This window comes from Struthio camelus, chromosome 7 (assembly GCF_040807025.1).
Source record: "Struthio camelus isolate bStrCam1 chromosome 7, bStrCam1.hap1, whole genome shotgun sequence".
Classification (NCBI taxonomy): Eukaryota; Metazoa; Chordata; class Aves; order Struthioniformes; family Struthionidae; genus Struthio; species Struthio camelus.
The window spans coordinates 33,874,353-33,899,311 of NC_090948.1; the positions used below are offsets into that span (position 1 = coordinate 33,874,353).

A 24,959-nucleotide genomic window follows, 5' to 3' on the forward strand; every position below is an offset into this window, starting at 1 on the left:
TAGATGTATTTTAGGGGCAGCAGTGAATGAAGAGTGGAGTTTATTTTTTGCCTTTACCGGTATGGTTCTCTTCCCTTGCCCTGGAGGAACATGAAAAGGACATGTGTGACCTGGCTTGGCAGGGATGATCGGGCACTAGTGGAATCCCACCCTTAGCTGCCCCAGAGAGGGTCACTGTGGGTGTGGATAACCCAAGGGTGAGGCCAATCTTTGGGCATTTCCTTTATTCCTAACCATGCAGGGGAATTATAGAGTAGCTACATGAGAACTGCAAAATTGTCAGTTATGTTGCAGCAGCAGTTTCCCAAGAAACTACCTGAAAGGGGCAACGCTTTGAACTCTAGTGATTTAAAAGACTGTAATTCCCTTTATTTGATCTGTAGAAGTGGCCATAATAAAGATGATATGAAGAACACAACAAACCAGACTTGTAGCTGGTTTAAAGATGGTTTTGAACTCTGTTGATTGAGAAAAATCAGGGTAAGCAACCTCAGAGATCTAAGGTTTAAGATTGCCTTAAAGAACTCATATGGTAGCCTGTGCTAGAGGATCACTAGTATGTAAGAGACAGAAGACTTCATCTCTAGAAAGAAGACTTACTGTTGATTTGCAGGACTGAATTAATATTATATTGGAAGAAGAGAAGATAGGAGGAGGTTATATAAACAACTCAGACTCTACTTGTACTTGATTGAGATATGTTTAGGATATCAACACTAACAGTGCAATATACTAAGGTTAATTTTTTTTTTTGAGAACTTATCTCCATTTGTGATTAAGTTTTTGTTTTTTATAGAAAAGCAGATTTCATGCATCATTATCCCTATGCATATATATTTTTACCTCCAGAGGAAGAGGCAGTTGTAGATGACACTTAAATTTCTAGCAAAGTTCCGTAAAGAGCAATCAGCTTGGAATTCTACTGCCAAGTAGAATTTGCAGTGATTTGATAACTGTACATAACCAATCTCAAGGTGAGCTTGTTGCTTATGTTTTATTCTCTTGTTCTTGGACTATTCCTAAGGAAAGGATGAAAATGAACCTCTAAAATAGACCAAAAAGGAGGAATAAGAGCAAAAGTGTTATACCTGTACCTCCCTAACCCATGGAAGTCCCTTTGGGAATTTGGTAAATGAACAGGACTAAGTGGGGTATGTAACAGCACCCAGAAATCCCGTGGAGAAATGGGACTTTTGGGCATACTCCTGACTGTTTGCCGTTAAATTTCTTCGGACTTCTGGGTTCTAGTTCAGTTTCTGGACTATGTATCTTGAGCTGTGAGGTGTTAACAGCTGGTACAGAACTAAGACCTTTAAAAAATAGTAGTTCCTTGCTTCAAGTAGAAACAGGAGTGCACATGCAAGGCAGTAGTACAGATGAACACATTTTCTTTATGGATGCCTTCAAATGTGTGCGATTTTTCTACTTTCTGCTAACTATACAAAGAGTAAATTACTTCCTCACCCCCAGACTGTATTCTGGATAATATCCTGAAATCTGAGTTTAAATACAAAATTGGTGGAATCTTTTGCCGTTTATTTTGATGCAAAGTTGACGGCGCTTATTTGGAAGAAACTTCTTTCAGAGTTTAAATTGTACAGTGAAATTCCCTAGCAGTTATTACTGTGATGCACTGCACGTTGCACTCGAATTACTGATCTCAAGTAACCTTCCGTGTAGATACAACCAGCATTCATGGAGCATTTTAATCCTTGGCTTTTCTGAGAGTGAGTCAATGATTTTTGCAGACAGGGGATGGCACTGTTGCACTGCACCTCAGCCTTCCACCCAAAATGTCTCTATTTATGAAAAGGGCTTGGTATTTACCAGGAAGGGAGCAGATGAACCAGATGCATTATGGCAAGATTTTCTTGAAATAGTTCTGCATAAAATATCAAATCTAGGTTACCAGGATTTTTTTATATTTTGATAAAAACCCAAAAGGAATGTGTTAGCATGCACTCCAAAATGGATGTTAGCAGTAGACTTAGTTGGAGACACTCTCTTATTTATTTTAGATTTAAAATGAAATACCTATGTGAAGCTTTCAGAAATCATTAATAATAAAATAAACTCTCAGTGCCATGGCAGTAATCATTTCAACAAGAATTCAACCAGCAAGAAATTAGAGAAACTCCTTTCTACTTTTCTGTCATTCTGGAAAACGCAAACTTCCTTTCTCTGAAGCTTTAGCATATTGTTGTCTTCAGCAGTGCAGCCAAAAATTCATCAGGTTGACGAGAGACCAGTTCTGAAGGATGACTAGTCCACATGAGCAGGTACACCTGTGGGTGTGGAAATAGCATTCAGCTTGTTTTTCTCTGCTGGCCACAGCCATAGGAACATGGTAAATGGAGCTTTAGCCATGTAAGGTTGTGTAGATCTTGATAGTGCTTTCTGCTTTAGCTGGTATTTGAGTGCAGTCAGAGCTGGTACTTGAGCACTGGTATCAGCACATGCCAGTGAGATAACTAACTCTGCTTCAGTCGTCAGGGATTCTCAGATGAAGTCCCATCTGGGATGTGCTGTGACAGCCTGAATCTTGAGGTGATGAAAGTATGGATAATGATGACAAAGCTTGCATTCAAGGTACAAACGGTAAGAAAAATTAAAAATTGAGCAGGCTGGTGCTGGTGCTGTAATGTCATGGCTGAAAGTAACTCCCTGGTTCAGCCCCTTTTCTTGGAGCAGTACAGCTACCTCTGGCTGTTTTCCACTGGTCCACTGTGATTTTCTTATTTTTACTTTAATTGAACAGTGCCTATCTTTCTTTCACCTGCATCTTAATTTCAGCAAGGCGTGTGCACTAGTCCTAAATGGCACTGTGCAAGTCAGATGAGGTAAAGCTGTGCAGATGAGATAAGTCAATGCACAAAAAAATACAGGCACCTGTGTCTCCTGCCTAGTGCCCTTATCGCAGGCCCACCACTTCAGACTGGTAGTATGAAACCTTTTGTGGAAGAAAAGGCCATGTCCATGACTACCACCTGAAACATCTGAAGGGAAAAGAATGAAGCTACTCCAAAGTTAAACTGCACCAAAGGCTGGTTGGCTGTCTGTCTGTCTGTCTGTCTGGCGCTCTCTCGGTCTTTTTTTTTTTTTTTTTTTTTTTTTTTTTTTAAAACATCTGAGTCAACTGAAACAATCTGTGATTCTTGATCTGTCTCCATGTAGTTGCTCTGGTTGGTAGAGGCAAAAGATCACTTTGATAAGTTTGGTCAGACCACTTCATTTGGCACTTTAAATAAATCAATTTTTTGTTTCAATATGACATTTAGCTTCAAAATATAATATTTGCTATGCTTAGTTCTGGGACAAACAAATTTTCACTCTGCCTGAAGTCGCCTTTCCCTACCACTGTCCTTTCTGCCAGTTGTGGGAAGAACTGAGGGGAATGAACAGCTTTACTGGAGCTTGATTTCTCGCTTGAAGGGCAGGCCCTATTGCTGCCTGCTGAGGCCTTCCTACTGTAAGGAAGTCAATTTATTTTCTGGACAGGTAAATCAGATTAGAGATAACCTGTATGCTTCTATGATAGTATCAAAGGCAGCCAATGAAGCTAATAATAGCAGCCTTATTACAAAGCATCTGATTCTCATCCATTACTAGAAGGAGATAATTAACCAAGCAGTCCTTTGGCTTATTCAAGGCCCATATTTAGAGTACAAGGGTCAAGCACATGGAAGGCATCTGTATGCTAAGAGCAGTCTCACAATCTGCCTCAGGAAGAGGAGATGGAAGAAGGAAGGTTGGTTAGGTATTTTATGGTGGGTGCTCTGGTGATGACTTTAGGAGTAAGCTTCTTTCAAAGCTGTATTCAGCCTATGTTTGCTGAGTCACTTTGGTCATCGCTAGCCAGGAGTTTGATACTTCTCCTTAGGACTCCTTTAGAAGGTGATCACATAGATCTAGTGTAAAAGATGCTAAATGAAGTTTTTCCAGCACTCCCTGAATTTTAGTGAGCCAGTAACTAGTTAGAACAGGGAAGGGCCAGCAGAATAGCCAGGAGTTGGGAGCTTCACAGAAGATTCTGCATCTACTTATGCTTGGAAATTCTGGAGTAATTCATTTTTTGGTTTTTCAGTAGCGGCGCAGTTATGTTCATGAGGTAACCTGGAAATAACCATGAATGAGAACTATACTAAAAGAAGTCCCAGCTTTGTTTCATCTCAGGGCTTGCACAGTAAAGGTAGCACTTTTTCAGATGTTGTTTTGGACAGAGTCCTTTTTATTCTCCCTTTTTGTTAAACTTAGATGAGTAGTCCTCCAAAATTGTGTTGGAGAAAAGTGGGATTTTACACCTTTAAGTTTAACCTGAGCATGTTCTGTGTGTTTGTCTGTGTAGAAGTATGTTATCAACTCCTTCCTGGGAATTATAAATGGAGAAAGCAAAGCTTAAAGTTAGACGAACTGCTGGAAGACTGTTTCACTTGAGGTAGATAGCTGATCACTAGTAATAATGATTTAATTTGAAATATGTAAAAGTAGGCTGGACAAAACATGAAAATTATATTGTAAAGCTAATTATACTGCAGTAACATAGGAATAGAGTGTAGGACCTGGAGGACGGACTCATTATCTACAACTGTAACGCTGAGGCACTTTTTATAGGTATTGAAATGATTAAAAATACAGGTATTGTTAATCCCATTTCACAAAGCTGAAATGGATGCACAAATACTGAATGACTTGTTCAAGCTTATTCACAGTCTCCCCATTAAGGCCGAGACTTAACTCATGCAAAGTATTAGACCATGAAATTACCTGAGGGAGGTAAAGGAGAGAGAGCAGAACTTTCTCACTTCTTCCTTATTATCTCATCCTAGAAATTCCAGCTGACCATATGTGTTAGAAAGCATTCTGTGCAATGTCATGCAAAACTCAAAACTGTTCTGCATTTAGAGTTGTCACCAAGCCCAAGTACTTGACCATGGTGTTCCTCCTGCAGTTATTTTCCCTTTTTTCCTGACAACACTGAAGTATTCCCAGAACATCCTATCGGAATCCCAAATTTATTCTGCAAAGTTCTGCCTACCTTTCATGATGATGAATGTCCATGTGAAACTAATCTAGGGTATGTGGCACTTATGCATTTAGCGCTGCTGAAATTGGGCCGTGAGTCAAAATGCTGATGACCTACCGAGCACTGAAATGAGGTTGATGATGCATAAAGTGGTGAGATGTTTATTTCAATACTTAGCTGATGATGCACTATTTATTTTTAAGACTATTGAACTGTGTAGTAATAAGGTTTTGAAAGGCAGTTATGAAATGTCCTGATTGTATATCTGCCACAGCTAGAGATGGATCTAAAACTCTGGAACCAAATGTTGCTGGATTCTAGTTGTTCAATATCTGAACCGAAACCCAGCTCTGAATTGCTAAAGTTTGGACACACATGTCATTGTGTGCAGATATATATTTAATGGCAGAGAATATTTCATTGTGAAGCATCCTGTTTTGGACTTGAAGATGTGAACTCTCACAGAGCTCTGTTTGGATAGGGATTTTGGATATAGACCTTGTATAGTTGCTGTCAGAAGGTTAACTCTGACTTACTTATTCCTTTACAGAGGGGCTGCTTACATCAACAGGATTAAGTTGTGAATTTATGGATGAGCGTTCAGAATTTTCCTTTCCCGTGATCCTTTTGTCTGTGGCCTAGCTAGCTGTGTGTTAGTGTCGCTTCATCCATTTAAACTACGCTCCTGAGATTTTAGTATTTTCCCTCCCCTTGAGGTGATTTTGGTTAAAATATGTGGCATTTCTCTGCAAGAAAACAAAATAAAAGGCACTTTCTTGGAAGACAGGTTTCTAAGCTCCAGGTCCGTGACTATGAAGCCTACCTTTTCATAGTTTCCCTAGCGTTCTGCAGATCCCTTAGCACAGAATGAATGTTTCCCGGGAGAACACAAGGCTTCCTTGTAGGGTTTCCCTGGAGAAGTCCTTTCTAGCTTTCTGTCTAGTAGATAGTCTAGCAAATGGGGTGGGTAAAGTCATGCCCTTTCTTAAAGGCCTGTATTTGCTACATACATCAGAAATCTGAGGATGATCTTTTAATGATGTTCATTGAATTACAGTGCTTAAACTTAAGTGCTAAAGATTTTTTTTTTTAAAGGCAAGTGAAAATCTACTGCCAGTGAGTGCATAAAGCACAGAGTCAATTTTTGATCAAGCTTTATGAATAGGAATAGTCATTTGAGAATACAACGTACTTCTATTTTACTATCAGAAAACAATCTATCAGTTGCACTCTTTTTAAATAGAGTTTTTGCATTGCCTTCTAAAGATACATGATTTGCTGCAACTGTAAAACGTGAAGCATGGCTGAACATTGATGGACCATAAGCCTACTTACTACATCTAGATCCAAGAACCATCTAGTAATCTCTCTGTTTCCTGGGATCTGTTTCACCAATCTGTGTTATGGAAATCTTGCTTCACAGCCTCTTTAAAAAATTTGTGCCAGTGCCTAAAATTCTTAAAAGCATAAGGTATTTTACATGTTAAACTATGTATCATAAATAAAAGCTCTGTTTCAAGGAACCGTTAGGTGAACTGGCTTCCTTCTCCCGTTCAGGAACCGAGTATGCCACATTAGCTAAAGCTATCAATAGAAACAAATGGCTCCCTATGCAACGCTGATTTAAACGAGTGAAAATAAAGAGTGAGTGATGGCCACATTAATAAATCATGCTGGTTTTCAGGAAGACTTCTTATGGATTTTAGGGGGATTCCTTGTAAAGCTGTTAGACTTACAAATAGATGGCAGGCTTTCTCTAAGCCACTATACTATGATCACTCGTATTTTGAAAATAAGGTAAGTATTATATATATGTAAGAGGTCTCAGGGGTGGCAGGTTCCAATGTGTAATGTGCTGGTGCTGAGGCAAGAGGATGTGTGGGCAGGAAGTGTGTTAACCGGATGGCTCCACTTTGTGGTTTGTGGGAACCCTGGAAGGGAGTGAGGGAGAGACCAAAGCGGAAAGTATCTGCCTGGGCAGAGTTTCAGCTGAAGGGAGCTCTCTTCATCTCACTGGTTCAACTGGGCAAGGTTTGAGTATGCTCTGTAAATCAACTGCATTTCACTTTGTTTTCCAGTTTTCCTAAGCACACTAATGTTGAAGCTGGGCACTCTGTATGGTACTAGTAGCGATCCACTCTGGACATCTGTAAGCTCCTTTTCACCTTCCCATTGAGATCAATAAACCAAATTCAGTTTTTATCACTGCTTAGTTACAGGATTCCCGTTGCTTAAAAGTTCCAGGCAATGGGAACCACTCAGGATTTGGCTTACTTGAAGTCTCTGTGGCCCTTGGTGACCTTTAGAATAATTTAGTTCAAATGACCCAAAATACTTCAAGAGACCTGACTCTCTTAGGCTCAGCGTGGACAATACTGTCCTCTAGGGCTCCATTTAGGGAGCTCTGTGCCTTTTTAAAGCATTTTGAAGCATGTGGGAATTCTAGGCTACCACAGAAGCAAAAAGCAAAACGTAGGAAAGAAAAATGTTGTATAACCCATAATATTGCTCTAACAACAATACCAGTAGTTACTGTTGAAATATTTGGTGGAAACTGATGTAACAGCAGCTCTTTATCTAACAAAGGAAAAGAGGAAAAAAATAAGAGAGATTGTTAGCAAGCCTAAGCTGAATCAAGGCTATATAAATTCTCCAAAGAGGTAGAAACAGTGTCTATTTGTGTTTCCACTTAAGGCATATTTCAGCATGAGGGTACATTGGTTATTTATTCACTGCGTCTAGAGACAACCACCATTCATTTAAATGAGTTTGAACAAACTTTAAGTAGTGCTGTTTAAGTAAATTACAGGCAATGTTTTTCAATTTGCATCTTAGAATTATTTGTGCCACCTGAAAGCATTGTAGTCTGTGATCTCAGCTCTTCTTAGTATTATTCATTGTTCCTCCTCTTGTTCCTGTGTCGCATTTCATAAGCTAAGTGAGATTGCTGTGGTTTTTGCTGGCGTGGATACTGAATCTCCCTGATCCTCTTGCAAAACTTGTCTGCTATTCATTTAAGACTCTCTGAGTTTTGAAAGAATACCTCACTGGCAGTGGATCACCTAGAAAAACAATATAATTTCATTAAGCATCTGAATTTGATACTTTTTTTTTTTTTAATGGCAAGAGCATGTTTATGGATTTGCTAGTTTTAGGTTCATCCGTAGGGCACAAATAGGAACCTGTCCATATCCACTCCCCAAACCCCCAAATCCTGTGCCTTCAGTCTTGATCATCTGGCCAAATTCCAATGTGTCCTGTAAATTGTTTCTCTGAGAGAAAAGAGAATGCCTTTCTGCTTTTTGGGTAGATCACTGAAGATAGCAACGTTGGAAGTTTTTTGGGCATCCTTTCATGAAGTCACTATATTTGTTGGTGCTTGATGGCCGCCTTTAGACTGATTGACTCAAGGCTCCAACACTGAGAGTTGTGAACAGTCGAGCAACTACCTCATTTTTGGTAGAAGTGCAGCCATTTCTACCATTTGTGTAACCACTGATGGGGGAAATGAATCCTGGTTTTTTTGGATGGAAGGCATTATGATCCTGTTGCTTCGGACATCAGACTTTTTTGTCAAAGACGGTCCCTGTCCCAGGCAGCAGACACTTCTAGTTATCTGACAGGCTATGATGAAGAGCCATGGTAAGGCAGCTCAGAGAGTGCAGTTGAGAAGGAAGAGTGGAACTGAAAGCAGAAACAGAAATCATATGTTGATGCACTAAGAAATTGAAAAAGTATGAACTGTCTCTTACTTATGCTTAGATGTTTCTTCTTGTATTTGTTTGCCCTATGAAGAGCTTAGTATTTATGTTTCCTCTTAGAATCAATAGTCACGATTAGGCCTTTAGCCAATGATATAACCCCCTCCAATTTTACATTGATATGAATACCCAGTGACCCATTAAAATCCTTTAGGTATTGACAAAATTAATGGATCTGACTAACTCCCTGTGTTTTAAGAAGTACTTCATTTTGAGGCTTGAGGGTTTTTTTTTTTTTTTTTAGGATAAGGTCTTAAAAAAAAAAAAAACGAAAAGAATTGCCATTTTGCCTGTAGTAGTTTTTAGATTTCTGTGAGCTTCTCTCATGAGACACCTCTTGCAGAGATCAAAGAGCAAAACCACTTCTATCACATTTGTGGGTCATTGCAATATATCATTGTGTGGGTTATGCTGTTTGAATGACTGATCGAAATCGGTTACATGAAAGCGTAAATTACTTTTTAAATGGCTTAAATACAAAAACCAGAAGATACACTATTCAGTACACCTACCCAACCTGCTTCTTTGAGTTTAATGGCTCACGTTCTCATAACCAAAGGCTTTAGTGTTACATATTGTAGCATTATCAGCGGTGCTGAATTGCAGCTCCTGAACTGTCAGAAATCCCGTACACTGAAAAGAAACCAACAGATGGCATTTTACAAACCCCATGTTTCATTGTCCTATAAATAGAGATTATCAAATACATAATGAGCACCCAGCAAGAGTAATATTCCTTCTCTGTTAACGACATTTATTAATCATAAGGAAGCAACTAATACCTTTTTTTACCTCTTACTGGTAATTCTGTTTGTAATATACACAGTGTTATTATCGTAAGGCTATGTTCATTTGCTAGTTAATATTTGAAGTTAGATGCCGAGAATGCAAATGGCACCCAGCTTTTTTTTGCCTTCTGCTAATCATACTCCTATAATGTGCATGTACTGGCATTATGATTATATCGTGGTTTGCAATAAGTATGGATTTCAAACCGTCAGAAATCAGGTTTCCTTTTTCTAGAAGGGAGGGTGGTAACTGGCAATTAGGTTAAACCGAAGTTTTAGCTGAAAGGAAGTGAAAGAAATCGCTTTTAAAATAATAATAATGCCAGGTAGACAGAGATTGCTTATGGATGGTGTAACCAGCTGTGCAGGAGAAATGTCAAAAGATGGTTATGGGAGCATTTGGAATGTAGAAAAATCAGTCTAAAAGGGTGTTATATAAAAATCTTGCATTTTATTATGATGTCGCCTTAAGACTATTATCCTGTATCCTGTCATTATGAGACACTTTCTGTTGTAAAGTTACTCTCTTTCATGCAACTCCCTTAAGGTTATTTACTGTTTTTTATAAAAGGAAAGTAACGTGCGTCTTTTAGTCATGTAAGAAGTAATGGGCTAAACCATCCTGTTAGAAGAAAATAGAATGGCAAATCGAAAGTGTGCTTTGCAGCAGAGAAGATACTAAAGAAAAAAAAAGAACCCTTATTGTTTGGTACATCTCCTTCCTTTGTGCATTCAAAGTACTCTCAGCTGCTTAAGGCTTTCGTCAGGCTATATCTGTTTAGAGGTTTTTGGTTTTGCATCAGCAGTTCCTAGTGATTCCTTGGCAAGGATTCAACGCTCACAAGAAAACAGCTCATCTGAGACTTACTCAGACAGACCTCAAGAAGAAAGATGGTAGCTACCAGCATTTACTTTGGCTTGTGGCATTCTTGGGTGGTTTTGTCTGGTTTTATATATAGAGAGCAGGTACTTAATTTTGGATGCTGCTGTATTTTTATTCCAGAAAATACCTATTTTTGCAAGGTAAATTTCTTGCAAATGTGATTTGTGAATTGTTTTGCAGACGTGTGAATTTGTCAGCGGATAATGTCATGAAAAGAACGAAACTGCCTCTTTGTCTTAGAGTTAGGTCAGAAACCTAATAATAGTTTCTTTAATAGTTATTTATCTCTTAGTCAAAATGCTTGAAGGGGAGTAATTATACAACTGGGATCTGGACCTGTGGCAATAAATGGCTCTATATGGATGGAGGTTGAGCTTCCACTACCATTTTCTCCGCTCAACCCCTCTGCTGCAATAGACTGGTCCTGAGAGCTGCATGGCTTCTCTACATCTGTCCTTATTAGGGCCAGCGCTTTTGTGCTGTGGCCGTGGAGAAGGTCTGCGTTAGTGCAGCACTTACCCAACTAGAGAGGTGGCGGAAGGAAAAAAAACCCAAAGCCCAGCCTTAAAGCTTTTCTTGGGGTGGATGGAATGAACCCACAAGCTCAGGACTTGCACATTCATAAGGTGCCCCCCTGGAATAGAGGTGTGTTGCCCTGGTCCGTGAGGATTATCATGAAATCATCAAGAGATTGATTTTTATGATCCTGTCGTTGCCTTTTTAGAGCAGTGAGATACAGGAAGCTGGATTCTGTTCTAACTTTATTGTCAAAGTACTAGAGGCATCTACACTTTTTGCTAAAGTGTTCCTGATAAACTTTTTGGTGGATGAAGAAAAAGGAATGGAAATGTGAAAATCTGAGCTATTGCTGAGAAGTCAGGCTGGGGAAAGACCTCACGTGCATTTCAGACTGGCCAAGATTTTCTGACTACCATGCAAGCTGGAGACCAAGACATAAGGCATTAGCAAGCTGAGCCCCTTATGTTTATCTTTTGTATCTACATACAATACATACAATACTTTATATTTTACTTTTCTGGCTTGTTTTGTAAAGAGGTGGAAAGGCTTGGGTGACTGTAGTGTGTGTCTGTGTCTCAGTCATATTCTCACCTCTTTTCCAACCACAGATAGCGGGAAATTTGGCTCCTGCATTTACAAGGCTAAGTATAAGAAAGCACTCATTGCATTTCTTAAAGGCATCCTCTTAAAGGCTGCATTGGTCAAAGCACAATAAAATATGATGGCAACCACTGATGGAAGTGAACAGACAGGATCCTGGCACTGAAAGTGAGAGGAGCTGTGGATTTGTTCCCATGTTCCTGGTGAGCAGGTGTCAGGCAGGAAGCATACACATACAGTTTGACTTCAGATTAGGGAGCATAGCTAGTATATTATGTATGTTCTCTCTAACACTGTTAAGCAAATTTCCGGGGTCGTTTTCCATCTAGTGGCAGTTGGCCTGGGGTTGGCCTACAGAGCCAGGGTGGTTTATCTGCATAATGGAAACTGCTGATCTTGTGGCTTTTACTAGCAATGATCTAGACATAGCAAGTATGAGTAGATGAGTGGATTATTACGGTGTTCTGTGACCTTGAAGGACCTGATGGATTTTGTTTCTCCTCACATGGTTTTGCAGTCAGGCACACCCTTAATGATGTATGAGGGTAGGGAAGAAGAAAAGGAGCAATGTCACTGATAGAAGACTTCAGCTTTAGGGACCAGAACTGCCACCGTTGAAAGCCATAAGAAACCCAGATTATAATATGAAGTTACTCTTTGCAGATTATTACACAAAATCCGTACACAGAACTCCACTTTCACTTTGAACAGGAAGAGAAAAGCTCTGTGTTATTAATATATATCAGACCTAGCCAACAAAACTTTGTTGAACTGGATGTCTTGGGCATGCTGGGGTGGAAAAAAAAAAAAAAAACCCGACCTAGGAAAAAAACCATCTGCCTGGTAAGCCAAGTACTGCAGCTATTAATTGTATATGCTTGTCAGGTTTTAGAAAAACAAAGATGTGAGGTTTATTTCCTTAAATAGATAGTAGGATGTGGTTGTCAATTGGTATGATGTACCAAGAAAGGTGGTTTTGCAGGGGCATGTTTTGTTATAATTGTTCTTTATCATAATAGCATTTTTTCTTCACTGTGGAATTAAGGAGAGGTAGAGGTTTACTAATAGGTATCTGTAACATATTGATTAAGAGGCTTCTCTTATGTGGATAGTGCAAAGGTGGCTGGTAGCTAGTTTGTAGTATGGGAACCTTCTGAGCTTTCAAAAGCAAGCCAAGTAGGTGGTAACAAAGCAGCAGGAGAAGATCAAATTGCTGAAGGAAATCAATCCAGCGAGCTCTCCAAAGCGTGACGGTGCTGAGAGGAATTGCTTGCTTGCTTGCTATTATATAGAAGTGTGGGTTTGGGCCTATGCTGAAGGAAGTGTGAGTCTTCGCATGGACTATTCCTAAATCAAATACAGAAGGTCTTCAGGGTTATGAGGACTATAACGCTTGCTGCTGGTCCTTCTGCGCCCCTCTTTGTAAGCCCTGTGTTACTTATTATAGTAATTCAGTTGATGTAGATGAAGGTGGTGGAGCAACTAAGGCTTTGACTCATTTCTTAGGATTGGTTTGCACTTAATTAAAGAGGAAATCTAGGAGTGCAGGTTGGAAAGAGAGGCTTGCATTATACAGAAGGTTTTAAGGGTAGCAAATGCTGCTATTTCTCCTATCTCTCCTAAATGTATTCTACTTGGTAAATGATAGGAACTATATGGAGTGATTGAATAATGAATGCGTCTTTCCTTGAATTAGTCTTTCTACTGTATTTCTTTGTACCCTGTGACTGTAAATTATCTGCCTCTTGAAAGGGGAACCTGTCTTACTTAATGTGGTAGAATCACAGCTCTCTGAAAATGCAAAGCCACCAAGGAAAGTAAAGTATAATTGATCCATAATGGCGAGTCCCAAAAGCACAAGTGGTTAATAACAGTTTAGAGGCAACCCTCCAAACAGGGCTCAGAAACAGAATCTCCCTTTGTTGTAACACATTACCATAAAGGTCACTGTGTACTTGGGGTTTTTATATTCCTGATGTTTATAAGTCCCAAGAGTGAAACAGGGAATTTGTGGTAAGAAAGGTAAGGACTGTCTGTTCTTGGCTTTTCTGCCCCTACTGTGTGAGGAAAAGGGTTTTTAACTACTTGGGTAACAGGTCGTTGATTTGTGGATCTGCAGATAGATCTGCACAGATGAGGGAGTTCACTGATGCACTGAACAACCTTCCTGGAAGGAACAAGCCAGAACTGGAAAAGCATGGTCCTTGTGGGTTGTTGCAAGAAAACCACTTTGTGAATGGGAATTCAGGTAGCAAAGGAGTAAGACTAACTAGGAGGTTTCAACCAACTTGGGAGCCCTTGAGGACTGTGAGAACAAAAGCAGCACAAGCTGCATGGAAGTCTTGGGAAGGCATTTAAAACTTGCTTTTGGAATGGAATGAACAGGACCCCAAGGAAATTGGTCAAGTAATGTAATGGTAATGATAGGTCTGGAGGACTGCTTGAAAGCATAAAAATGATGTTGTAATGATTTTATACTGTAAAGTATGGCATTTAGAAAGCACATGCAAGGATATTCTTTGGGTTTGGGCTTGATTTTTTTTTTTTTTCTGTGTATGATTTAGTTAATATAAATTGTTCTTCCGAGAGTGGTTTGCTTGCTTACTTGTAGAGTCTTGCATGACTCAGAGCAGTACATGAAGAAATTGCTTGTGTTTCCAGGGAGCAGAAATCCCTGCCTAGGTATACTCTAAAAGGTCAAATTCAATTTAATAAACTTATCTTTCAGGAAAACAAGCCTCTTTCCTAGCTAGTGGGGGGGGGGGGGAGGGGGGAAGAAGTTTTGCATTAAAATAAAAAGCATTCTAAAGCATATTATAGTTGTGTAAGTATAAAGTGCTAAGACCTCATTTAATTAAAAACATACTGGTGTAAATCCTCAATACGTGTTGAAGTCAGCAGTATTACTTGTGATTCTATTACAGTGTCTGTAAGAAAGGAGAGCTGCTGGAGAATGCAGCTTAAATTTGGTCTTCAAGTACTTATCTAAGGGCTGTATCCTGCTAACATTTTTAAAATAAGACTCCTAATCAATGCCTTTGCTTAAAAATCAATGTTGCATGATAAAGCCATGTGTGATAATATGGCAGTGCAGCAAACAAAGCTATTTGAATTGCAGACTTGCATTCAGCTGTGTAGTGTAGAGCTATAGTGTAATATATAGCTATATAGTGCAGTCCAGTATAGGTTGAGAGTAAGATAGTGTATTTAATGATGTTATGAAGATGCTGGTAAACCTCGAAGCTTTAGAAACATTGGTTGGTGAAGATTCAGAAAGGTGCTATGGCATGAACTGTGCCTCCTGGGGAATCCTGGATTCCGCACACGCATCCTTTCTACCCTCCCCGCCCTGTGCGTAAACCCTTTATCACAATATCTTTGAGTTATTAGAAGACCAGAAAAAAAGAAAAACTTCTGAGCCTCTTTATACTCATTCCCCAAGAACCGATGTGTCAGATGTAAAATAATTCAGATGTGCAGATTAATAATTGGGTGTGTAGATTAAGTTTTAACTTCACTTCTAGTAGTATCCAGTAGGAAGAGATGGCAGGTTCCAGTGCTTTCAGGTGTCACATACTAGGAACTGAAGTTTTTGAGAATTCTTAAACTAATTTGCCTTTTTTTGTGTGATTTAAATGTAGGTACTGTGGTGGTAACACCCAAATGATGCTGTGTGGAAAGGCAGAAAGCCACGTGGTCCTGACTCGCCTGTTTCCACTGGCCACACTGTAAAGAGGGCTGAGAACCTATCTATGATTTATATTTACGTTTTCAACACGAGTCCTGTATTGAGGCTGTGTAAATGGGAAATGATAAGTGGTGAAGGAATAAAGAGAAATGAAGAGAAAACACCATTAACATGTGACTTGAACTACTGGAAAGCTTGTGAATGCCTGGGTGCGTTCATAGGCAGGAGTGTTCATGGAAAAAACTAATTTTCAACGAGTGGTGTAAAACATACATAGAAAATGAGCCTGGCACGAACAAACTCAGCAACACAGGGAAACCTGGCTTAGGCTCCTGCTGCTCCATGCACGCACAGAAACATCCTGTACAGCCTAGGTATAGGAAGGAAGCGGTGTGCTTCTGTCCCTTCCTCTCCTCTCCCTCTTTCTCACCAGGCCAAAATGAAAATATTTCAAGGTTTTGGGATTTTTTTTTCCTCTCTTTTGAGAAAGAGTTGTACATTCTTCCCCCACTCTTTCCTCAACACCTAGTGATGAGGACACCCCTTTCCCAGGTGGGAGACCTAGCTCAGGTGCCAGCTCTACCAGAATTAGAGAAATGACTTCAGTCTCACTCAGAGGTGAGCATAACCACTTGGCCACTTGCAGTTCTGGGTGTCTAGTTTCTAGAGCTTTTCCTGCTCCTCTCCTACTCTATGTTTTCCCCCCAATATTGGATTAAAAATTGAAAGCAAAAAATCATTGGACAGCTGAAGTCCTGTTAGTCAGGTTGGCAAAGGAGTATGGATGTAGCATATTTGCATCTACAGTCAACTGCATGGAATAGACTGGTCCCTAGGACCACAAACAGAAAGTATTTTCTGCTTGAAATTATTTTAAATGTGAGAAAATTTTGTGTTATCTGTCTGATTCCCAAACTTAATGGTTTGTCCAGCCTAAGATAAACCTATAACGTTTTCCTTACACCTCTCAGAAAAGTAGGACAGCTGACAGGGTGTGGTAACTGGGGAAGGAATTTGATGTTCACCCTTACCCTGAGAACTGAATACGATGTTCATGCAACGGTCCACTCGATTAGTCATGAAATGAATCGGTGACAGCGGTGGGAATGGAGCCCAGGAATCATGGCCCCTCTGCTCTAACTGCTGGATTACACTGCCCTAAAAAAAAAAAAAAAAAAGAGTCCAATTTTTTCAGTAGAAAACTTGAGAAATACCATGACAGTTTAACAATACTGGTTGTTTTATTTTTTTTAAGAGATGGAAATAAAATAATAAGCGCAGGCTTTCTTGAGATAAATTTTGAAGTCAGGCATACAGTGAGAGTCAAGCTGATGTTTCTGTTATAGAATCTTCATTTCATCCATTCCTGGAAAAATGTGTGTGAATTATCGAGTCCAAGATGGGCAGCCTTTTCCTGAAAAGAACACAGATTCCTGGGAGAATATATTCTCCCCTGTGTTGTATTTATGACTGCCATTAATGCTAATGGAGTCACTGAAAAGGCAGATATGCCCTTGTTTGTCCAAATGGTTGCAAGGCAGATGTTGCAGAAGCACGCTGAAAAATAATATACTCCATGACAGAGCAGTACAAGTCAAAAGGGAGACTTTTATCAGCTGGGAGAAGTGGCCCATTGTGAGATAGTCATGAAATAGAATATGTTTTAGATAGGACTGTTGAGAAAGATCAAATTTTCTTGAAGGTAATATTACTTTCCACTTAGAGTACATTTCATTGAGAGATTTTTAAAAGACTCTGCACATACAAACTCTATCAGTATTTAGTGATGGCAACGGATTGAGTTAGTGCAATTGAAAAGGCCCCAGTTCTTTGGCTGAGTGCTGTAAAGGATAGCATTCAAGTTCCTGGCAAAAATCTTTTTGCTTACGTCACTTTTCAGTGGCATTTGCAGTGAACTAGGAGCAAACACAAAGTCAGTTACCACGTCTTGGCTGGAGGGCACAACTTCTCCAATGTACAAGTTCAGTCTTTTTTAGTGCTCTGCCTCACTGCGCAGCCACATCTACTTTATTGGTGTAATTACTGCATAGGTGGGTACAGTGAGAAATACCAAGAATATGACTTCTACAGGGTCTTGGGCTAACTGAAATGATCCGCAGGATTACTTCTAGTAAATTGCTCTTTCCTCTATTTAACTTGTCCACCTCATAGTTGAGATCAGTTCTGACAGAGTAAAGGTATATTCGTGTCGGTGTTGCTTTGTGGGTAGTGTCCTATTCCTGTTGGGAAGCATTTACAGTGAAGTATCTATAAAATGTAGATGTCATTCCTGACCAGTTATTGCTTGAGAAAGAACAGCGATCCTATGTGAGATCAGTCAGTAGGTATTTGTGGTGAAAATTACACATGTAATGAGATCTGGGGGTTTTCTTGTCTTTGCTTTCCTTTTTGGATCGGCCTGTCTTTTTGGGTGGCTGTGGTGGCAGAAGGACAGCTGGTTTAGCATGGTCTCTACATCCATAGAAGGCCGCTCATTCAACAGAAATGAGACTGGACAGTATGTGCATTTTGGATGGTCCAATATGAAGCACCCAAGCTATGTTTGAATAACTTTCAAATACTGGGACAATGGATGAAGTGTTATTTCTGCCCTCTTGTCTTCAACATCCAGGAGCAGGCGTTGTCTTGGAGAGTATTATATCTGTTTGGTGGAGAAACTTGTAATTTTTGTCCCCTTCAGATGGGTGCCAATGAGGTTAATTCAGATATTGTCTTGATAGAATGGCCAGTATGGCCAATTATGAATAACTAATAATCTTTTTTACCTTGGCAGTTCATATCCTTATGTAGAAAGGATACAGCTGTACCTTATGTATCTGTACTGTAGCAGAGATGGCAATTGTACCTCTTTTTCCCCTCAAATTCCCATTTTTCAAAAATGGATCCCTGCTCAGGAAAACTGGCTTACAAAGTTAAGACTTTCCCAGTCAGAAAACAGCACGTTATATGCAGATCTCTTTAGTGTTCAGTGGATGTAATGACAAGCTGCATGACTGCTTCCTTAGCAGTGAAGGAGAGATTTTTCCTGTAACTGAGTTACACCTGCATCTCTAATGGTAATGGATTCTTTGGCCACCTGTGTCGCAGAGTGCTCTACAAAATACATATTGATGGTAGTAAAATATTGTGAATAAACAGACTCCTTTTGAGTTTCTTCTGAATCAAAATGTCTGTTAAATACAGATGCCAAGACAGAGATTAAGTTTACTAACACTTACACAGCCTGCCTTGGATTAAATTAAGAGTGTATTTGGACAACTAGGAAGATATATGAGGCTAGAAAAGCCTATTTGAGGGCTTATTCTGAAAAAAAAAAAAGCCTATTGAAGAAAAATAGAGCGTGAAAAGGTACAAGTGGAAGAGAAGAGTAGGGGACTAGATAGGAATCTTATCAAGATGCAACAGATACGGAATTGATGAAATTAAGCAAACATAAGCATGAATTAAATCAAATATAAGCTGCGTGTACTCTGCTGAATTAAATCTGGTAAACATCTGGGAATAAAAGTGCTTTGCCTTCTTTATGGTATCTTAAAAGGCATGTCAGTCCAAATAAAGTATTGACTGTAGCAAAGTTTCCGGATTGTTAGTAGGTACATAACAACTTAATCAAGAATGTCAACTGTCCCACAAGGAACTCTGTAATTCAGCAACCTCTTCTTGCGGAGGTTTAGTCTAGTCCGTTACTCCTGGAAGATTATCATACCATGCTATCAACCATGAAAAGAGAAAAGAAGGTTTTACTAAGCTAAAGGAAGTTTCAGTAAAGCAGCTGAAACCTAGACCTGTGACCTGTGACCAAACCTAGACCTGAGAATGGCAATCAAATCACTTCTTAAATGCAAAAATCCACAAACTTAAGGACATATAGTAGCTCTTAGTTTTTGCATCACTATTTCCAAACCGAAGCAGAACTACTAAATTTCTTATTCCAAAATGTGATGAAACTCAATTTTTGCAGTAACTGTAGACCTTCTGCTGGTTATTTGGGAAAGAGGAATATAGAATCTTACTGATTTTTTGTTTTAATTTTTACAATAAACTGCCCATAAACTGAGCAGTCAACAATTGGGAGATACTTGCTGCATCTTTATACCCGTATATAGTATCACTGATATAGTATAACTATAGAGGAGCAGTTCCATTTTCTCTCGAAGGATAATAGTTGCTAGGATACATATATGTGTACACATAGATCTACACACACACAGATATTTTAGGGACTAGCTTTGCTAGGTGTAAATGCATGGGCCATGATGGATTTGTGCTGCAGTGGGGCTGGAGAATTCCCCTCCCATTTCCCTTCCTCTACTAAAGAGACTCTTGAAAAAACTGTAGGGGTGGCTTTAAAGCAAATTATTTCCCCCTATATAGACTATCCAGACCATCCAGATTATGAGTCTTTTTTTCTGTTCTTCCACTTCCTAGGACAACATCCACATTTTCCCCACAGTGCTCCACCCCCTGTTTTATGTACTCAGCACTGTCCCAGTTTTCATCTGTGGAAGCCTTAGCCTAGCTGTAGTAAATGGATGGAAGTTAGGAGAAGACAGGAGAAATGGTGAATCTTGCAGGCACTCCATTTATTCTGAGCATAGGCTTTGATATTCCAGGAGTCTCAAGGTGCTGATCTTGCAGAGTGCTCACTAATGAAGCAGCTTTTTGCGCGCTGTGGTAGATATGCTTAGGAGATAGCAGGGGTCTTCCAGGAGATCCAGGCATTTCCTGCAGCTGCACTTCTGATGACGTCTTTCAAAATGCGCTTAGTGCTCATGGTGGCAGCAGAGAGGGACAGGCCCTGGGCAGTGGGCTCTCACGCGGGCCTTAACAAGTCTCTCAGTTCACTATTCTGGGATTTTCTGCAGTTCTAACTGCAGTGTAGTTTCAGGGCCTCATTCAGCCGTGCTGGTGCAGTTGCCAAAGCCATTCGGTACAGATTTCATTCCATGTTTATTCTGACAACAGAAATAAGCACAGCAGTATCTCGTGATGTGTTAGCTTAAAATCACCACAGTAGTTTGCAAAGCTAATAGAGCTGTTAGAGATGTGCATAGAATTTTCTCTGTTGCCAAGGAATTGAACTTTGAATAGTGACTGTTGTTTGAGTTTGTTATTTACCTTGGATATTTCTGATGATATGCCATTCTTCCACTTACACTGTAAATCCAGTGGTACCTTATGTAATAGTGCATAATGAGTTGTCCCCTACACAATGATGATAGGCTATCATGGCAAGTTGTAACGTTTTTAATATGCAAAATGCTGGCAAATGGATTAGACTTTTAGTGCCGACTGCTGTGTCTAAACAATGTACACTCTCCACAAAATGTCAGTGCTCTTCCGATTGTAAATGATGAATGGCAGAATTGAAATGAACTCCCTCATTTATTCTAGGCTTAGAACGTTCAACATAGATGGCTTTTTGGAAGGAGGGAAGTACTAGAGGAAGGAGGCAGGGCAGTTCTTTCCAGTTAACAGCATTGTGAAAAGCATAATCCAAGCCAAAGTTGGGGGTGGGGGCGGGGAGGGGGGAGGACTGTGTGGCAATAGATTTAAAACCAGAGACTAAGTTTTGATGCTTCAACACACTCCATCTTGCAGAGATGCTGCCGAAGTTGCAGGTCTGCTTTTTGGTCATTCTTACAAACTCCTGCTTCACTTTTTAATGGGTGTTTTTGTGCAGGGCTGTCAAAAGTTTGGAGAGTCTGGAGGCCTTGATCCATCCCTCTGAGGTACAGCTGAATGACTGCAGCTGCTCACGCCTCTGCTCACGCCTTTAACAACACTGAAGGATATGGCTGTGGGTTATGGTTTTGTTTTCTTTCCTCCTCCGACACTTCCTTGTGTTCAGTGAAGTTAAGCAAGGAGAAGCCAAGGCGCTGAAGCGTAGGTCACTCTACACAGCTTCGTTCTTGGGGTTGAGATGAGCTCTGTTTCTGTTTCCCTGCCGCTGTGGATCAGTTTCATTGTACTTTGCATGTTAGAAAACTGGTTTGATGGCATTTGGGATTTCTTCCAGGCTTTTTCCTTGTTTCTTACTGTCTGTTGGCTGTGACAAGTATCCTTCCCCCGCCCTCTTTTTTTGGCCTCTGTTTCTGTTGGCCTATTTTATGGTGTTTTGGGCTTCTGTCCTTTTTCCCTTTTCCTTCTTTTTGCTGGGATTGGTTCCTTTTCTGTGTGCAGAGTATTTGCTTCTGGATTTCTCAGGAAATTCTGTAGCTTGCCTAATTCGCTTCATTTTGGGTTTTTAATGTTTAGTATTACTATTTTATTATTATTATAATAGCAGCCAGAGATGTCCCAGCTGAGGTCAAGACCTCACTGTACAAACTTAGGAGGCAAGTCTGCTCCCAAGGGCGTGGAGCATAACTACCTGGTATTTGGATGCCTGTATAAATCACTGGGATAAGAGCTGCATGTTTCTAGAAGTTTCTGGCTAAGATCCCAAAGTGCTTTTCAAACCCAAGCAAATTTAATCTTCCTTTCCTCTGTGGAAGTCAGAGATTGGTTCTGTGGCAACAATCTTTTTTTCCCTGTAATTCCCAAACATGTACTTGTTATTGTCATATATATGACTGTGGTCAATATAGGTGTTTAACTTTTTAAAGAGCCTGTGTAAGTCACTAAGTGCATATTGATTGGAAACAAATGTAAATTAGAATTAATTTCGACTTGCTAACGTAGTCAAATAAGGAACATTTCTATTGATCTTTGTCCCAGAAGCCAATTACCTGGATTAAGTGTTTTTATTATACGAAATATGGAGTATGGTATTTAATCATTCTGCATTGATCAATGTGAAACTGCATATTTAAAACAAGACCTGTAGTAAGAGTGGTTAACAAGTGATTTATTTAAAAAAAGTATATCTTGTTGTATTTACCCCTTGCTTTTCCTTGTTCAAGAGCTGTGTTTGTACCTACTGCTGAATAGGAAGCTGTTGATGCCTATGGATCAACAGGAATTCTTGTTCCTATAACATTTCAGTTTCAGCTTCCTTCTTTTTCACTGCTCCATCTATACCTGTGTTGCCTGCCTCCTCTTAACCTCCCCCACCGTTGAAAAGCTTCTCTATATCTGCTACTCCTTAGTATTAAGCATTTTTGCTGTACCATGCTCTACATGAAAAAATCTTTTCTATATTAAATAAGTGCATTGCAGCAATCTCTCTTGCAAGCAAATAATCCCAAGTATCTGGAGAATTTAGTAGTACATGTACAAGGTGACGTTTATAAAAGGTATACTGACGTTGCTGGTATAAAGAAAGGGAAAAATGGACTGCTCAGGCGTTTGCACTGGAGAAGCCCCCCTCTTAAGCCCTCTGTGGACAGGCAGCTTGCATGAAGCCATCGGGGCCTGATCCTTCCCCCTGGAGTCTCTGGGTCTCTGGCGTTCCCTCCCTCGGAGCAGGATCTGGCCACAGCACTGTATTACTAGACTTGCGCTTGCAAAACAGCGACCTCCAGGAATCGTTCTGCCTCGTATTATCCAAATGCTGACATTATCTGTACGTATCACTATAGTGGGCCGTGCCTCAGCCCCTCAGCAACTTAATAATCTTGGTAACATCCTGCTCCCAGCTCATTTTCTTGGCAGCAGTTATAATTATGTTTCAGGCTCCTGAATGAATTTGTTTTCTCTGGATCCTTGGCGTATTGAGACGCTTGTCACGTTTGGGTGCCTGCAATCAGTGATGCGTTTGTTTTAGGGGATGAATTAGTCTTCTGAGCCTGAGCATGTCCAGTTTATGAGTTAGAATTCATTGAAAACTAAAACAAAGCAAGAGATGGTTTTGCTGTACCGCTCCCCCCGCCGCCCCTTCCCGGCACAGGGGTAAAACTCTCAGCATTTCCCTGTCGCTTGTAAAACGCGGATCAGGTCCCGGGCAGAGCGTGGAAGGAGGAAAGGGCATTTCCTCCCCCTCCCCCGCGCTGTCCCCCCACCGCCCCCCGCCGCCGAAGTTAGCCGGGCGGCAGCGGGCAGGGCCCTGCGCTCCCGCAGCCGCCCTTACCTCCGAGGGCGTCCCGCTGCTGCGCCCGGCCCCGGCCCCGGCCCCGGCCCTGGGCTGTGGGGGGGCCGCGCCCGCTGCCACTCAGCGTCCTCCGCGCTCCGGGCTGCAACTGCGCCCGCCCCGCCACGCACCCTTTCCCTGCACTGGGAGCATCGCCCCCCCTCCCCCCCAGCCCTTTTCCTCTAGAAATTGTGTGTGTGAGCGTGCACTCACGCACATGCACAATTTAGTCGCAGTCTAATTCCGTGTTCAGGCGCAGCCCGCCTTCCTTCGCAGACCTGCACACTCCCCTCCGCGCCGCCCGGGCGCCCTGCCGCCGCGCCGTGCCCCGGCGGCACCGAGCGACGAGGCTCCGCAGTCACGTGGCGCGGGGGGGCGGGCGGCGGCGGCGGTGGCGGGCGGGGGGGGGCCGCTCCGCAGTTCGCGGTCTGCCGGCGCCCCGGCACACACAGAGCGTTGGGGGCTCCGCCGCCCGCCCGCCAACCCGGGATCTACCTCCATGTATTTTTAGCCCCGGCTCTTTTTTTCTCTCTCTTCCTCACCCCTTTTGCTCAATCTTGGAAAAATTGTGGGGTGTTGGCAGGTTTGAGGATTTTTTTTAAAGGGAGGGGGTGTCTCTGGCTGCCTTTTCCCCCCGCCGCTTTGCTCCACCTCCCCCTGCTCTTTTTTTTCTTCTTTTCCCCCATCCGCCTCTCCACCAAACCCGGGCTGATGTGCTGTGCGAGAGGCTGGAAATGGAAGTGTTGATGCTCTGGCTTTTCCCTTGGATATTTCAGTGCGTTTCAGTGCGGGCGGACTCCATCATCCACATTGGTAAGAGAGGGAGCGGAGGGGGAAGACAGAGGCGGTAGATAAATAAATAAATGGAGGGATCGTCTCGGTTAACCACAGTAATGTCATAGGCAGCGAGTGAGCCGAACTCTGCGGAGAGACGGGAAGAGGGAAGGAAAAAGGCAGCTGAATTCCCCTGATAGTAAAGTTAGGGACGAAACGAAGGTTCTGCATCAGGCTGGGCCCGGCTGCGGGGCGGGGGTCGCACGCCAGGGCTGAGCCGGGCAGCGGACATGGGGCGGGGGACCCGCCGGGGCTGCCGCTGCGGTCTGCTGTGTGGCTGGGGAGCCTGTGCTTGGACCTGTTTGCATGGAAGATTCTTCCCCCCCCCCCCCCCCGCCCCGGCCTCCTCACCACCGAAAAAAGAAATCCGCCCAAAAACCCGGACAGGAGAGAGGCATGATCTGAATGTGCTCATAGGAGAAACTTTTGGGGAGATGATTCCTTGGTTTCCTTCTCCTGTCAGAGCAGGTGTCAGCCGAGCCGGAATGCAGAGGGAGAAGTTGGCTGGGAAAGGGTCGGAGAGGCGAGATTTGCAGCGTGTGTGTGTGTAACTGTTGTGGTTTCAATAAGATCTCATTAAAACCCCTGGGTAGCAAGAAGGCTGGATCAGCAGTGGGAAGAAGAGAGCGATGAATAAGAGGCAAAGGATAGACAAATATGAACTTTTATGGCTTCTGGGAGCAAGGCATAGTAATGTCCACGGGAAGCCTGGCAGCCAAAAGCAAGGCTCTGCAGTCACCTTTTGGCTGGTGTTGAAAGGTACCAGCAGGAACGAAAATGAGGATGTTTGGGGTAGGAGAGAATCACTTGTGGAGGACGATAGAGGAGTAG

General features: G+C 41.6%; 1 protein-coding gene and 1 long non-coding RNA gene across 7 annotated transcripts in view; one reads left to right on the forward strand and one right to left on the reverse strand.

Annotated features, from left to right (window-relative positions):
- Nucleotides 1-24,959, forward strand: part of GRID1 (glutamate ionotropic receptor delta type subunit 1) — a 605,033-nt gene that overhangs the window by 43,885 nt on the left and 536,189 nt on the right. For 3 of the 6 annotated variants that reach the window (XM_068950713.1, XM_068950710.1, XM_068950714.1), the window contains exon 1: nt 23,685-24,107. The exons of 2 other annotated variants lie outside the window; for them this stretch is intronic. In XM_068950713.1, coding sequence (XP_068806814.1) covers nt 24,029-24,107 — 79 coding nt within the window. In that variant the 5' untranslated portion in view covers nt 23,685-24,028. Of the gene's footprint in view, nt 1-23,678; nt 24,108-24,959 lie in introns of those variants that run through there. One more of the 6 variants, XM_068950709.1, reaches the window with a different exon arrangement.
- Nucleotides 7,432-23,654, reverse strand: LOC104151272 (uncharacterized). Its single transcript, XR_011142246.1, has 4 exons — nt 23,512-23,654; nt 16,294-16,420; nt 9,297-9,417; nt 7,432-8,707 (listed from the first exon to the last, which is right to left on the reverse strand). It is a non-coding gene; the product is annotated as an uncharacterized lncRNA (long non-coding RNA).